This window comes from Elephas maximus, chromosome 1 (genome assembly GCF_024166365.1).
Source record: "Elephas maximus indicus isolate mEleMax1 chromosome 1, mEleMax1 primary haplotype, whole genome shotgun sequence".
In the NCBI taxonomy this organism is placed as follows: Eukaryota; Metazoa; Chordata; class Mammalia; order Proboscidea; family Elephantidae; genus Elephas; species Elephas maximus.
The window spans coordinates 150,795,411-150,809,672 of NC_064819.1; the positions used below are offsets into that span (position 1 = coordinate 150,795,411).

Here is a 14,262-nt window from a genome sequence, read left to right on the forward strand (position 1 = left end):
CTGAGGTAGCCGTTACATGTTTGAGTTGTGTGCATGTGTGTGTTTTGAGTATTCCTACACAGCTCAGTTCAGCTGGATGCAGTTTTTTTGTGTTCACCTAATGTTTCTCATTGAAAAATTGCACATAAGCAAACAAGAAATTGTTGTTTTGCTGAAATTATTTCTAATGTATCGGTTGCATTGGAACAAATTAGTGCTTTCAAAAGGAAGCATTAGGGAGAACTGACAGTATAAACATTTGCATCTATAAATTTTTCTCTTAAGACTGCTTTAACTGAATCCTAAAATTTTTGATAGGTTGTGGTTTTGCTGTAGGTTAGGGCTCAGAATTCTTTGATTTCTCATGATTTCTTCTGTCATGACTTATTTAGAAGTTGTTGTTAGGTGTCGTTGAGTCAGTTCTGACTTATAGTGACCCCATGTACAACAGAAGGAAACACTGCCTGGTCCTGCGCCATCTTCACATTTGTTCCTGTGTTTGAGCCCATCGTTAGCCACTGTGTCATTCCATGTTGTTGAGGGCCTTCCTCTTTTTTCCTGACCCTCTACTTTACCAAGAATGATGTCCTTCTCCAGGGACTGGTCCCTCCTGATAACATGTCCAAAGTATGTGAGTTGTAGTCTTGCCATCCTTGCTTCTAAGCAACATTCTGCCCATACTTCTTCCAAGACAGATTGATTCATTCTTCTGGCACTCCATAGTATATTCAATGTTCTTCACCAACACCATAATTCAAAGGCATCAGTTTTTCTTTGCTCTTTCTTATTCGTTGTCCAGCTTTCACATGCATATGAGGTGATTGAAAATACCATGGCTTAGGTCAGACACACCTTAGTCCTCAAAGTACGACTTTGCTTTTTACCACATAAAAGAGTTCTTTTGCAGCATATTTGCTCAATGCAGTATGTCATTTGATTTCCTGACTGCTGCTTCCGTGGGTGTTGATTGTGGGTCCAAGTAAAAGGAAATCCTTGACATCTTCAACCTTTTCTCCGTTTATCATGATGTTGCTTATTAGTCCAGTTGTGAGAGTTTTTGTTTTCTTTATATTGAGGTGGTGGTGATATATAGAAGTACATTTAAAAATTTCCAAGTGTGTAGTTTTCTTTGTGGAGGTATTCTTTGATAATGGTTTCTAAATTTATTGCATTGTGCTAAAAAATGTGAAAAGTATAATATTGATTCTTTATTATTTCTTGTCACTGTCTTTGTGACTAGTTTGTTGAAATATTTGTAAATATTACTGTTTGCAGAGAATATTCTTTAAATTGTTGAATGCAGGTTTCTTCGGAGTTAAATTATCTTATTTTTTTCCTTAGCTTTATTGTCTATGTATACATTTCCTCCTAGCTCATTCAAGCTAGTTAGTCTATCAAGTTCATCTTGAGAAATTTCTCCTGAGCTATCTGACATCCAGTAGTTACTCTTCAGGCTCATTATGTAAATATCTTCTTGGGATCTTTCTTCATCACCTCTCTGTTTTGTTGGCGTCCTGACGGTGCAGTGGTTAAGAGCTACGGCTGCTAACCAAGAGGTCAGCAGTTTGAATCCACCAGGCAATCCTTGGAAACCCTATGGGGCAGTTCTACTCTGTCGTGTAGGGTCGCTGTGAGTCGGAATCAACTCAGTGGCAACGGGTTGTTTTGTTTTTCTTGCTTCTGGTAGATCCCCCTTTTCCTGGATATCGTATTTCTCTTTTTTTCTGGTTTATTCTCTCATTTTGGTAAAACTCCTTCAATAGCATCCTGAAAAAACGTGAAATTTTTGATAACTTGCATGTATGAAATAACTTTTCTATTTTCATGCTCGTGACAGTTCAGTTGCATAGAAATAATTCCCCTTTGGTTTTTAATGCAGTGTTTCATTTTCCTTTGGCTCCAGTGTTGCCATTAAGAACCTTTCCCCTCTTCAGCTTATTAGATCACCTCTTTGTCCTTGAGCGCTGAAATTCTGTGAAGAAGTTTCTTCGTATATGTGTTAGGCTGGGTCCTCTAGTGGAGCAAAACCAATGAAGCATATATATATATACATCCCATTGCCATTGAGTAGATTCCAACTCATAGTGACCCTATAGAACAGAGTAGAACTGCACCGTAGTTTCCAGGGAGTGGCTGGTAGATTCGAACTGCCAGCCTTTTGGTTAGCAGCCGAGCTCTTAATCACTGTTGCACCAGGACCCCATATATAGAGATTTATTTCAAGGAAATGGCTCACGTGGTTGTAGGCCGGCAAGTCCCAAATCTGTGGGTCAGGCTGGTGGCTTCCCCTGACTCACGTGGTTGCAGGGGCTGACAAACCCAAAGTCGGCAGGTCAGACAGCAGGCTGCTGGCTCATGTCCCAAGAACTGGAGGTTGGAGGATGATGAGTCGGATGCAGGATTGAGAGAGGAGCTTTTCCAGAAGATCCATGTATATCGTATGCCGCCTACAGCCTCTGGAAACTCCCCTTTCAACTGATTGGCTGCTTAAAACAGACCACATCACGGATGGTGATTGCATCCTATGTGCTGAACCAATGAGAATCATGGTTTAGCCAGGTTGACACATAACCTTAACAATCATAGCATAGATCTTCTTTCAGTCATTGTGTCGGGCACTAAGAGGGTCCTTTTGTTCTTGAAACTCATGTCCTGTTGGTTCTAGGAAATTATCTTGAAATAGTTCTTTGATTTCTTCCATTTCTCTCTTCTGATCCTGGAACTCCTGTTATTGATTATGGGACCTCTAATACTGTCTTTAGTTATCTTGTGCTACTATAACAGAAATACCACAGGTGGATGGCTTTAACAAAGAGAAATTTATTTTCTCACAGTGTAATAGGCTAGAAGTGCAAATTCAGATCATCAGTTCCAGGGGAAGGCTTTCTCTCTGCGTGATCTCTGGAGGAAGGTCCTTGTCATCAATCTTCCCTGGGCTAGGAGTTTCTCTGCACAGGAAGCCCGGGTCCAAAGGACGTGCTGTGCTACTGGCACTGCTTTCTTGGTGGGATGAGGTCCCCACTCTGTGCTTGCTTGTCGTTCTTTTTATCTCTTGTAAGATAAAAAAAGGTGGTGTAGACCACAGTCCAGGGAAACTCACTTCACATTGGATCAGGGATGTGACATTAGTAAAGGTGTTACAATCCTACCGTAATCCTCTTTAACATAAAATTGCAATCACATAATGGAGGACAGCCATACAATACTGGGAATCATGGCCTAACCAAATTGACACATACTTTTTGGGGACACAATTCAATCCACGACAAGTACAGTTCACCAAATTTTTGTTTGTTTCTGTCTTATCCCTAGGGAAATTCTCCCAATTTACTTTTCAACTCTTATATTGGGGTTTTCATTTCTACTGTCATATTTTAAATTTTCATTAGTCTTTTCTCTCTAAATATTCCTTTATAACATGATATTCTTGTTCATAGGTACAATACATTCTCTTACCTCTCTCAGGATACTAGTGATAGTGTTTTGAAAGTTTGTCTTCTCCCTGCATAGTCTCTGCTTACTCCAAATTGCTTTTTTTCTGTTTTAATCTCTCTCACATGTTCGATGTTTTCCTGAAGCACCTACTGATTCTTGGTTGTCCATAGTATGCTATTGAAAAACTGATGGAGAGCTCCAACTCATGAGCGGATTTGTTTGACCTTCACTAGAGGGTATCTGTCTAGCTGGTCTGTTTCCTTGGAGAAGGCCTGGTGTCAGAATCTTTGTGTCTTTTCTCTTGGGTTTCCAGAGAAGGACTCAGCTAAGGACCCTGGAGGTTTTAGCATTGAACGGAGAAAAGCACCTGAGAAGGGAGCTAGATCTGTAGTCAGTATGTAAAGTTGACTTAATTCTCTGTTAAAAGATACCACTCCTCAGTTGTGCCCAGATGCTTCTGGTTTAATCTACAGAAAAACTTACGCAGGGGATGGAGAGTAGTAGTCAGTCATCTAACTGAGGTCACCCAGCTGTGGTGAGGAAGAAACCAGGGAGGCTTAACTCCCTTAAGTAGACTTTTAACCAATCCTTCTTTTTTAGCCCCACCCTCATCCCCGTTTCCAAAGGTACCAGTGCTCCCAATTCCTCAGCCTTTTGGAGATTATTGTACACAATCCTCCTATGTAGGAGTCCTGGCAGTCTCATGTGTGTCAGAGTAGAACTGTGTTCCGTAGAATTTTCAGTGACTGATTTTTCCAAAGTAGATCACCAGGCGTTTCTTCCACAGTGCCCCTGGGTGGACTTGAACCTCCAACCTTTCAGTTAGCAGCTGAACACATTTACCATTTACACCACCCATAAAACAAAATGACACTAAAGGGGCACACCAGCCCAGGGGGAGGAACTAGGAGGCAGGAGGTAATAGGGAACCCTAGGTTGAAAAGGAAGAATGTTGACATGTTGTGGGGTTATTAACCAGTGTCATAGAAAAATGTGTGTACTGACTGTTTAATGAGAAACTAGTTTGTTTAAAAAAATAAATTAAGCATACATATACCTTAAAAAAGAAAAGCCAGAAATCCAACTTCTGATGTAAAACTTGGGGTTTTTAAATACCAGAAACTAATTGAAATATTTTTAAAGTGATATGAACACACCAATCAAAACATATCTGTGAGCCCACAGTTATGACTATTTTCCCCTTCTATTCAGGTAGTTTTTTTTCTGGACTGTGTCTCCAAAATAGTCTCCTTTACAGCATCCTCTAACTCACAATCTCAGTCTTCTTGGTCCTCTATGAATAACTTCTTACATAAAGAGATGGTCTTATCTTGTTTTCTGGTTATGATGAGTCTGGATATGCTATATGATATCAGATGCCGGGATTTGCTATACTCTTTTTTGAGACCTTGGTGGGTAGAGTTTGGGGTGGGGGGTGCACCTGAAAATAGCAGTGTAAAGAGAAAGCGAATCCTTGAAGACATTGTCGAGCTACTAAACAAACCAATCCTTGAACCTGCCCTTCCTCTTAATCTCCTGTTACAAGAGATAAACTTTCTTATTGTTTATGATGCTTTGAGTTGAATTTTCTTCCTTTCAGCTAAAAGTAAGCTTAACTGGTAAAAAAAAGTCAGGTTGTTTAATTCTGTTGTGCCCGGCAAATTGGATAAATAATACTTCATAGCGTTGCTGTGAGGAATAATTGAAATAATATAGATAAAAGATACTTTGTAATTATAAAGTAATTACACAGATTTTTAGGAGCCCTGGTGGAACAGTGGTCAAGCCCTCAGCTGCTAATCGAAAGGTCAGTGGCTTGCTCCAAGGAAGAAAGATGGGATAGCCTGCTTCCGTAAAGATTTACAGCCTTGGAAACCTCATGGGACAGTTCTGTTCTGTCCTGTAGGGTTGCTGTGAGTCAGACTTGACTCAACAGCACACCACCACTACCACAACACAGATTTATAGTCCTGTTACATTAGTACAAATAGCCTTTTTTCATATAGACAGAATGTTGCACAGAGGGTGAGGTTGCCTAACTTTGCTCATACCAATTGTATTAATACTGTGCATGTCACTGCTCCATGTAAGGACTAATCTGTAAAACAAATAGTCTTTAAATTGTCTTCTGATTTTGTGAAGTGAATATAAGCCTGATTATTCTGAGGTTTCTGCCTGAAAGCTCTAGTATAGATTAAGTTAAAAAACAAAAACAACCAGTTGCTATCAAGTCGATTGAGACCCATGGTGACCTCATGTGTGTCAAGAGTAGAAGTACACTTTATAGGGTTTTCTTTGGCTGTAATCTTATAGATCACCAGGCTTTTCTTCAGTGCTGCTGGGTGGATTCAAACCTCTAGCCTTTGAGTCAGTAGCTCAGCACAGATTGTTTGCACCACCCAGGGGCTGAGCATGGATTAGGGCAGTAGATACAAATAAATAAATGATACAAATAAATAACTTTTTTTTTTAATTGAAGATACATAATTTATTAACCAATCATGCTGGGGAATGCTCCTATTTCACAATGGTTCTACTGATTTTAGTGTCTTGAGCAATAAGGAAAACACTGCTGTAAATATACTTAAAGTTATGAGAGCTGAAATTCTTAGCAAGTAAATATATTTATGAAATATATTTACTTGCTAAGAATTTCAGCTCTCATAACTTTATATAGATTATAGATATTTGCTTTTTAACCCAACTTTTAAGCATGTTCTCTATCTAATCAGTCATGAGCATGTCATCAATTTTGTTTTTCATACCCTTTGTAATATTCTGCCATTATCTTTGTCTTCTGACATCTCCCTAGTTAATGTTATTCCCTGATTATTACAATGTGGTCACCTAAATGGACCCTGTGTACAATAGAATGAAACACTGCCCAATCCTGCACCATCGTCACAATCATTTTTATGTTTGAGCCCATTGTTGCAGCCACTGTGTCAGACCATCTCATTGAAGGTCTTCTTTTTCTCTGACCCTCTACTTTATCAAGCATGATATCCTTCTCCAAGGGCTGGTCCTTCCTGATAAAATAACATGTCCAAAATACGTGAGACAAAGTCTCACCATCCTTGCTTCTAAGGAGCATTCCGGCTGCTTCTTCCAAGACAGATTTGCTCATTCTTCTGGCAGTCCATGCTATATTCACTCTTCTTTGCCAACACCCTAGTTCAAAGGCATCAATTCTTCTTTAGTCTTCCTCATTCATTGTCCAGTTTTCACATGCATATGAGATTATTGAAAATGCTATGCCTTGGGTCAGGCACTTTAGTCCTCAAGGTGACACTTTTGCTTTTTAACAATTTAAAGAGTTCTTTTGCAGCAGGTTTGCCCAGTCACTTGATATCTTGACTTCTATTTCCATGGGCATTGATTGTGAATCCAAGTAAAATGAAATCCTTGACAACTTCGATATCAGCCTCAACTCTGATTTCTTATTGACTACTACAGTGTCATTCATTTATAATTACATTATACAGAAACAGTGTCTTTCCCCTCCCCCAGCACCCTCACCCTATCCTTAATTAAAGTTCAGGAAGATTCTAAAGCCCTTTGTACTTGTAGGAATTCACATTTGGAGGGAGCTAGGGAATTTATCCTTGATTCTTTTTTATCGCCGTATAGAATCTATTCTGCATTACGAAGGCCTTCTGAGATGGGGTGTTGTTAAAGTGTTGACCCGATACTGGTTTCAGGGCTCATATGGGAAATATTTGGATATTATTTTCCTGGATAACTTTTCCACTCCAACTTTACCTGGAATTTTTTGCTGTTGGGGTTGGTTTTAGACCTAGGGTAAATGCATTCCTCCTTCTCCTACTCACCTCTGCCACACATGTAGGTGTAAGTTTTCTGTCTTTTCTCTCTAGTTTTCCTGGCAATCAATAGCTGCCCTCACTTAGGGTAGATGTATGTAGGTGAAAGGAAAGTGTTGTTTTATTATGTTGTCCTTTAATTTATCGGCTTATCCTTTCTATTCTTCATTCTTTCTTTATTTTCTGTGATCACTTACTACATCTGCTAGTTAGAGGTTAGTAGAGAAGGCAAGTTGGAGCCCTGATGGTACAATGGGAAATCACTCACTTGCTAACTGAAAGGTTGGCAATTCGATCCCACCCAGTGGCTCCACAGGAGAAAGACTTGGTGATCTGCTCCCATAAAGATTACACCCTAGAAAACCCTACTCAGCAGTTCTACTCTGTCACACGGGGTTGCTTTGAGTCAAAATCAACTTAACAGCACCTAACAACAACAGAGAGAGCAAGGCAGTAATTGTTTTGAGTGTTTGATGTTGTCAGTTGCCATTGAATTAGCTCCAATTCATATAAGATTCATTCAAAACGTTGCCATCTTCATGATCATTGGTATGTTTGAGTTCATTGTTGTGGCTATTGTGTAGTGCCTTCCAACCTTGGGGGCTCATCTTCTAGCACTATATCGGACGATGTTGTGTTGTTATCCGTAAGGTTTTCATTGGCTAATTTTCAGAAGTAGTTTGCCACACCTCTCTTTCTACTCTATGTTAGTTTGTGAGGTCCACTGAAACCTTTTCTACCATGAGTGACCCTGCTGGTATTTGAAATGCTGTAGCATAGCTTCCAGCATCATAGCAACACAAGCCATCACACTATGACAAACTGACAGATGCGTGTTTGATTGAATAGAATTTCTAGCTATCTTCCTTTCTTCCAGTACATTTTATTTTAAAGATGCTTCTTTATGCCCACCATTTCAAGCCCTCATGGAGCTTTTTTCCTTCATGATACACTCTTTTCTAGGAAAGGACACATGCATTTCCATATGTGATGAAATGAGTCTTAGACCTTGAAGTGTGAAGAGGACCAACTGTAACAGCTTTCTTTATTACGAAAACATTTAGAATCCCACTTTATTTAAAATAGCCGTAGAGCCCTTTAGATAGTTTTTAGTAACTGAAGGTTCTAACAACTGCAGAGTCTAATGTGTGTGTGTATAACTGCTGTTACCAGTTTCTTTCATCTTTTTATTCTATTGAATAAACAGTATTTTGTTAGTGATTCTGATGAGATGAATTTGAAATATTTAATTCATTGAGGGATGGAGTGGGGAATTTTTTTAAATAAGCACTTTATTACAAAAATTATAAAACCTTATAACCGTTTTTTAATATATTTAATATTGATTTATATATGTTGAAGGTCTTTAAATGATAATTTATAAAACTTGTCATTAAAAACATTGATTCGTTACTTTTTTTTTATGGACTGAAAAATCGTGTAAATGCCAATCATATGCAATCCATTTGTAGTTAGGTGTTGAATCTTCTGCTTCTTATATATTTAAAAAAAAAAAGAAACAGATATTCTTTGAAATTCTTCAGTGCATGGTCAAGTATTGTCTAAATGTCTTCTTTTAAAAATAACTTTTAAATCTTAGAAATTATTGGATGAGAGGTTGCATTTTGACTAAGGAAGAGAAGATATAATGTACTGTTTGAAACCAGCCTTGATGAAATGCACGCTGGATGAGTTGACACTAATTTTTTCCTCTATAGAGAACTGCTAGAAATATGGGTGTGGTTTTATTTATTTATTTTAAATATTTTAATCAGCATAAGTTACTTTTTATAAATAAAACATTTTCTAAGATTTCTCAGGGTGGAAAGAAAAACACAGTTAATCAGTCAATGTATATTTTCATTTATATTGAATTTTTTTTTTTTCTTTCTAAACAGACACTCCTTGAATATGCAGAGAAATGGAAAACTTCAGATGACCCCTTACCTTTATTGGAGGTATACACAGTGGCTATCCAAAGTTATGTTAAAGCACGACCTTATCTTACCTCTGAATGTGAAAATGTAGCGTTGGTTCTGGAACGCTTGGCATTGTGAGTAGACCTTTGAATAAATAAAAAACTAGATTTAGCTTTTTAAAAAAAAATTTTATATCACAACTCTTATGACAGTTTAACTTTAAATACATTAGGTATGAGGAGTCTATTGATATTAGAATTACTGGGTTTTTTTTTTTTTTTTTTACTTTGAATTTTAATAATTATTTGTATCCTTACCAACATTTTGTTTTTTAGAAGCTGTGTTGAACTTTTATTGTGTCTGCGTGTTGAGTTATCAGATAAACAGTGGGAACAGTTTCAGGCACTGGTACAGGTGAGACTATTTACCTATTACATTTAATATAACTTGTGTCATTTTTCCTTACTCTGAAACAATTATTTGGTTAAACTTTAAAACATCTAAGTAATGACAAACATTAATGTGCCACTCTTATTAACTCTAGTTCTTGCATATAGTAGATGCTTAATAAATGTTTGGTAAATGAATATATCCAGTTAGGCAGTTTGATTGAATATTGCATAATTCTTTAAGATCAAATAATTAGGGCTTTGTCAGAGCAGTAAGGGAACACACACATAACAAAAAAAATCCATCATTTGCATTTAGAAGTAGTTTAAATGATGAAAATCTACCAGTATGCTTTAGAAGAATTTAACATATCTTATTTAATCCTTATGAAAAGTTTATGGGGATAGGTACATTTTCCCCATTTTAAAGGTGAGGAAACTGAGGCTCATACTGTAAAATGTTCATCTGCCCAGAGTTGTGCAGCTAATGTCATTGAGTAGTTACGTGAACCAAGATTCTTTACTCCAAGCCCATGCTTTTTCTCCTGTGTCTGAAAGCACATGCTTTGGTTTCTTACTTAGTTCTGGTATCTTTAGTTCTGATGGATATTGTACTGTACAAGTTAGCACTTAGTTGTTTTCGGGTATTTTCAGGAACGTTTAGTTCTATTTCAAACACTAGATTATGCTGAATATATTATAGCTTTAAGTAAAATTTGATAAATTGGTTAGCCAAAAAGAATGTTCCTGCTAGTTAGTTTTAAAAGATACAGTTCTTGCTCTCTGTTTCTCCAGCCAGAGTTCTTAAAATGTCTTTTGATCTTACTTTTTTCCATAGGATATTGTTAATGAGGGCTAGTCTTAAATTTTGGAAGCATGTGAAATAAGCTGTAGTTGGGCAGAGAAATAAACTTTGCTATTTTAACATTAAGCATTAAAATCTATGTTAAGTGGAAGGTCCTTGGAGGTAGGAATCATTATGTAATACCACAGGATTCCACTTAGTGCCTTACAAATAATAGATGCTTAATAGTGCCTTCCATGTAATAGATACTCAGTAACTGTTGGATTGAAGGTGTCTTGTCCTGTTTGTCCCATTGCTACTAACTTTTTGATCATGCAGTTTCCGCTTCAGCATATCAGTACGTTTCGTCTTAGGTTTTTTTCCACATTGTTTATTTTTAGGTAAATAATTATTTCAGAGTGTTTCATTGTTTGGCATTCAGAACACCATGCCACAGAATTAACTGAATAAATTTTTTACACACAAATATAATAGTTTTATGTTACTGATTTTGTTTGTCAGTGTAAGATTACTTTTAAAGTTTCTCTTTTGAAACACAAGTTGGTATTTTTTATATGGGTTAATGAGAAGGAACCAACTCTAAATCCCTCTAAGGTAGACTCCAGTTACTTCTCAAAGAAAATTTCTTAAAGCACTTTGTTGCAATGAGAACATTTTCATGGTATTGAGGAATAGATTTTTGTTTAAATATAGCTTTAAGAGTTTCCATGGTACTTTGCTCTCTTTTCAGAGCTCCCTGGGGGTTTGTTTATACCTGTTTGACAGCATTTGTTTTATTTTGCCTGTGTTTTAACTGTTTAAACATTTCTTTACCCAACTAGAGAATAAGTTCCATAAAGGAAGAGAACTAGTTGCAGTCTTCACCAGTGTTTTGCCCATAGAAATTCTCAATAAATACTTTTTAAATTGAATGAAAACTTTGGTCTTTTGTGGCCCGAGGGATATGCCAGCTGCATGAATACTTATAAACAGCTAGTGTAAGCAGGGTTCCGTGTCACCTTTAATATGAATTGCCAAAGATATGTAATGAATAAATGAAAAAGCATACATTTAGTTATTTTCTTTTCTTATGTCCTTTTTATCAGAATATTTGTAATGTGTCACTTAGGCTTTGATATAAGTCTGTCATTTATTAATGGTAGCAGGTTTTGGGGGAAAAATGTTTACCAACACATACGCTATACACTGCAATAAGGTCTTTTATGATGCTGGATATTTTGATAGCTTCCTTGAGAAATAAGTTTGTTCTTGGTTTAGATTTGGGGGGAAAAAAAAACTTAATAAAACTTATTTCTATAAATATATTACATTTATTTGAGGTTTATAACTGATTTATTTTTTATCCTGTAGATTCATCTTTAAAAAGCAGAAGCAAAGAAATTCAACGTTTTGTAATGTGACATGAAATTTTTTAAGATAAAAGTCTAATTTTTTCAAAAGTTTAGTGTTATATTTAAAACCTGATAAGCTTGCTTTTTGAAAAATCTGTTGTAATTCTTTGGATGTTTATTTAATATTTATAGGTAGCTCATGAAAAGCTGATGGAGAATGGCAGCTGTGAATTGAATTTTTTAGCTACTCTAGCTCAAGAGACTGGGGTGTGGAAAAACCCGGTACTGTGCACTATTCTTTCCCAGGAACCATTGGATAAGGATAAAGGTAAATTTTCTAGAGCGAGAGAGAGAGAGGAAAAAAAAAAAAAAAACATTAGGTTAGGAAAAAAAAAGAATTACTTAAAGTTGTTTTGATGAATTTATCTCAAAATACCCTGAAGAAGGACCATTTAATTTAATTTCGTCTGAGGTGCTTGATGCCCTTCACCTTTAATTATTTTATTTTGGGGAAGATGTATTCATAGGATTATAGAATCTTAGAGTAACAGAGAAGCTAAAATTTATTCCCAGCATCTTTCCACCGAGGAATTCCCTCTGTGATATCCCTGACATGTGGTAATGTAGACTTTATTTGTTAAGCTAACTTATATGACAGATGGAGGAACAGAAATAGAGTGGTGAAATGATTTTTCCCAAAGTAGAGTAAGAAATCAGTGCTAGGACTTGAAGTCTTCTGTCTCCAAGATCAGTACTGTTCTCAAACAGCGTGTTGCCCAACTCTTATTTTATTCTGCTATGTTGCTATTATGTTGCTATGAGTTGGAATCAACTTGACAGCACTGGGTTGATGTTGCTATTATATGAGTTCAGACAATAAAGATCGCAGTTAAACTGGCAGGTATTCTGTTGGAAGTGGATGGCTGTATGGCCAATATGCATAACACTTAATGTTCAGAGTTCAAAAATTATAAATACCATGAAGAAAGTACCTCTTCTAGGTACTTTTTTTGAGATTGTTTAGGAAAGTGCCCACATTTCACCTTTGACTTTTCCAAGGTATTTAACAGCTGGAGAAGGAAATAAAAAATTTGCTATGTATCTAATGGGAAAAAAGCACGTAACTACCACTATAAGCTTCTTCCATCTTTTATTGCTGCTTTTCTTGGTGCCTGATGATAGACTGTGAGGTATTTTGAGATTTATATGTGATAGCAAAAAGGATGTTTAAAAAAAAAAAGGCCATAAGAAGCCCATGGCTTGGTACTTACAAAAAGGCTTCCTAACCTATTTCCAAACTTCTTTTCAAACTGATTGCTCCTGTCTGACTCACCTTTCTACCATTTTCTCCTGGCATTCATGATAGTTCGAGTATTGTTATCTGTTCCTTCATTTTCACAGGAAATTTGTGAATATCCACAGATTAGCTACAGTGTTCTCAAGACCTTGACCTTATTATTATTTAAAATAATAACTAAAAAATTTTTTTTAAGTTGAAAGTTTTGATTTGTTTCTTTGCACGTTAGTTTTATTCCTAATAAAATGTATTGACACCAGTATGTTTTACTTCTAGTATCAAAATTACACTTTCTAATCTTCTTGGCTTTTAGAAATATTGGATATAATGTGTTATTAAGAATATTAAATTACATTATAGTTCCTGTCTGAAAAGTGCTTTTATATGCATGGTGCTATTTAACCTTCAGGATGATCCTGTGAAAAAGGGTCATTGTCCCTGTTTTTACAGATGAGAAAATGGAGGCGCAGAAGGTTTTGTTGTCTTTTCCTAGTTCACACTGCCAGTGGTAAGAGGCAGAACCAGGAATTGAAATCAAGTCTTCAACCTCTTTCCTTTTTACATTATGCCCTGCTGCACCTAGCCTAAATAAAAGATTCATTTCTTTTTCCATCACCAATTTCTAAATAGTTTTTGCCAAGCTCATTCAGTATGTTAAAGCAGGAGAACAAAGCCTCTACCTTAGCAGAGATTTAAACTTTATTTTAAAAGATAATTTGTTTGAATGTGCTTAGCATTGCATCTGTTCACAGATGTCTCTGCCCATCTCTGTGCTGCTTGATTGCTCGGTCTTCACTGCCATAGCCACTAGAATAATTAGGACTCTGCAGCCAGGAGGAGTTTCTACAATAGTGGGTGGATTCTAGATAGCCAGAATTTAATATAGTTCATAAAGCAACCAGATAGGTGTTATATGGTTCAGGGATTTTTTCTTTTTCTTTTTTTTTTTTAAGCCATAGTCTTTATTTGGCCATCTGTGACCCAGGATGTTTTTTTGATGGAAGCTATTGTATGGATAATACACATAAACCTGATGTATGTGACAAAGTTGAAGGAGTTAACTTTTTCATGTATGCTAATTAATTTATATTGTTAAGTTTGATGATGCAAGAATGGGAAACTTTTAGCTCTTACATCTTATATCCAGACCCTTGGTTTAACTTAATCTAGCCCACAGCAAGTTTTAAGAGAAGAGCCAGAGCACAGAGATTAACGAGCACACCTCCATTGGCTGTACTCATCTTATTTATAGTGAAGCCTTTGAAGATTTGGTGTAGTATTTGAGT

At 36.5% G+C, this 14,262-nt stretch overlaps 1 protein-coding gene across 4 annotated transcripts in view; it reads left to right on the forward strand.

Annotated features, from left to right (window-relative positions):
• Positions 1–14,262, forward strand: part of ZNF292 (zinc finger protein 292) — a 114,757-nt gene that overhangs the window by 60,878 nt on the left and 39,617 nt on the right. For all 4 annotated transcript variants that reach the window (XM_049896840.1, XM_049896850.1, XM_049896861.1 and 1 more), the window contains 3 exons: positions 9,134–9,288; positions 9,490–9,568; positions 11,872–12,007. In XM_049896840.1, the coding sequence (XP_049752797.1) occupies positions 9,134–9,288; positions 9,490–9,568; positions 11,872–12,007 (370 nt within the window). The remainder of the gene's footprint in view (positions 1–9,133; positions 9,289–9,489; positions 9,569–11,871; positions 12,008–14,262) is intronic.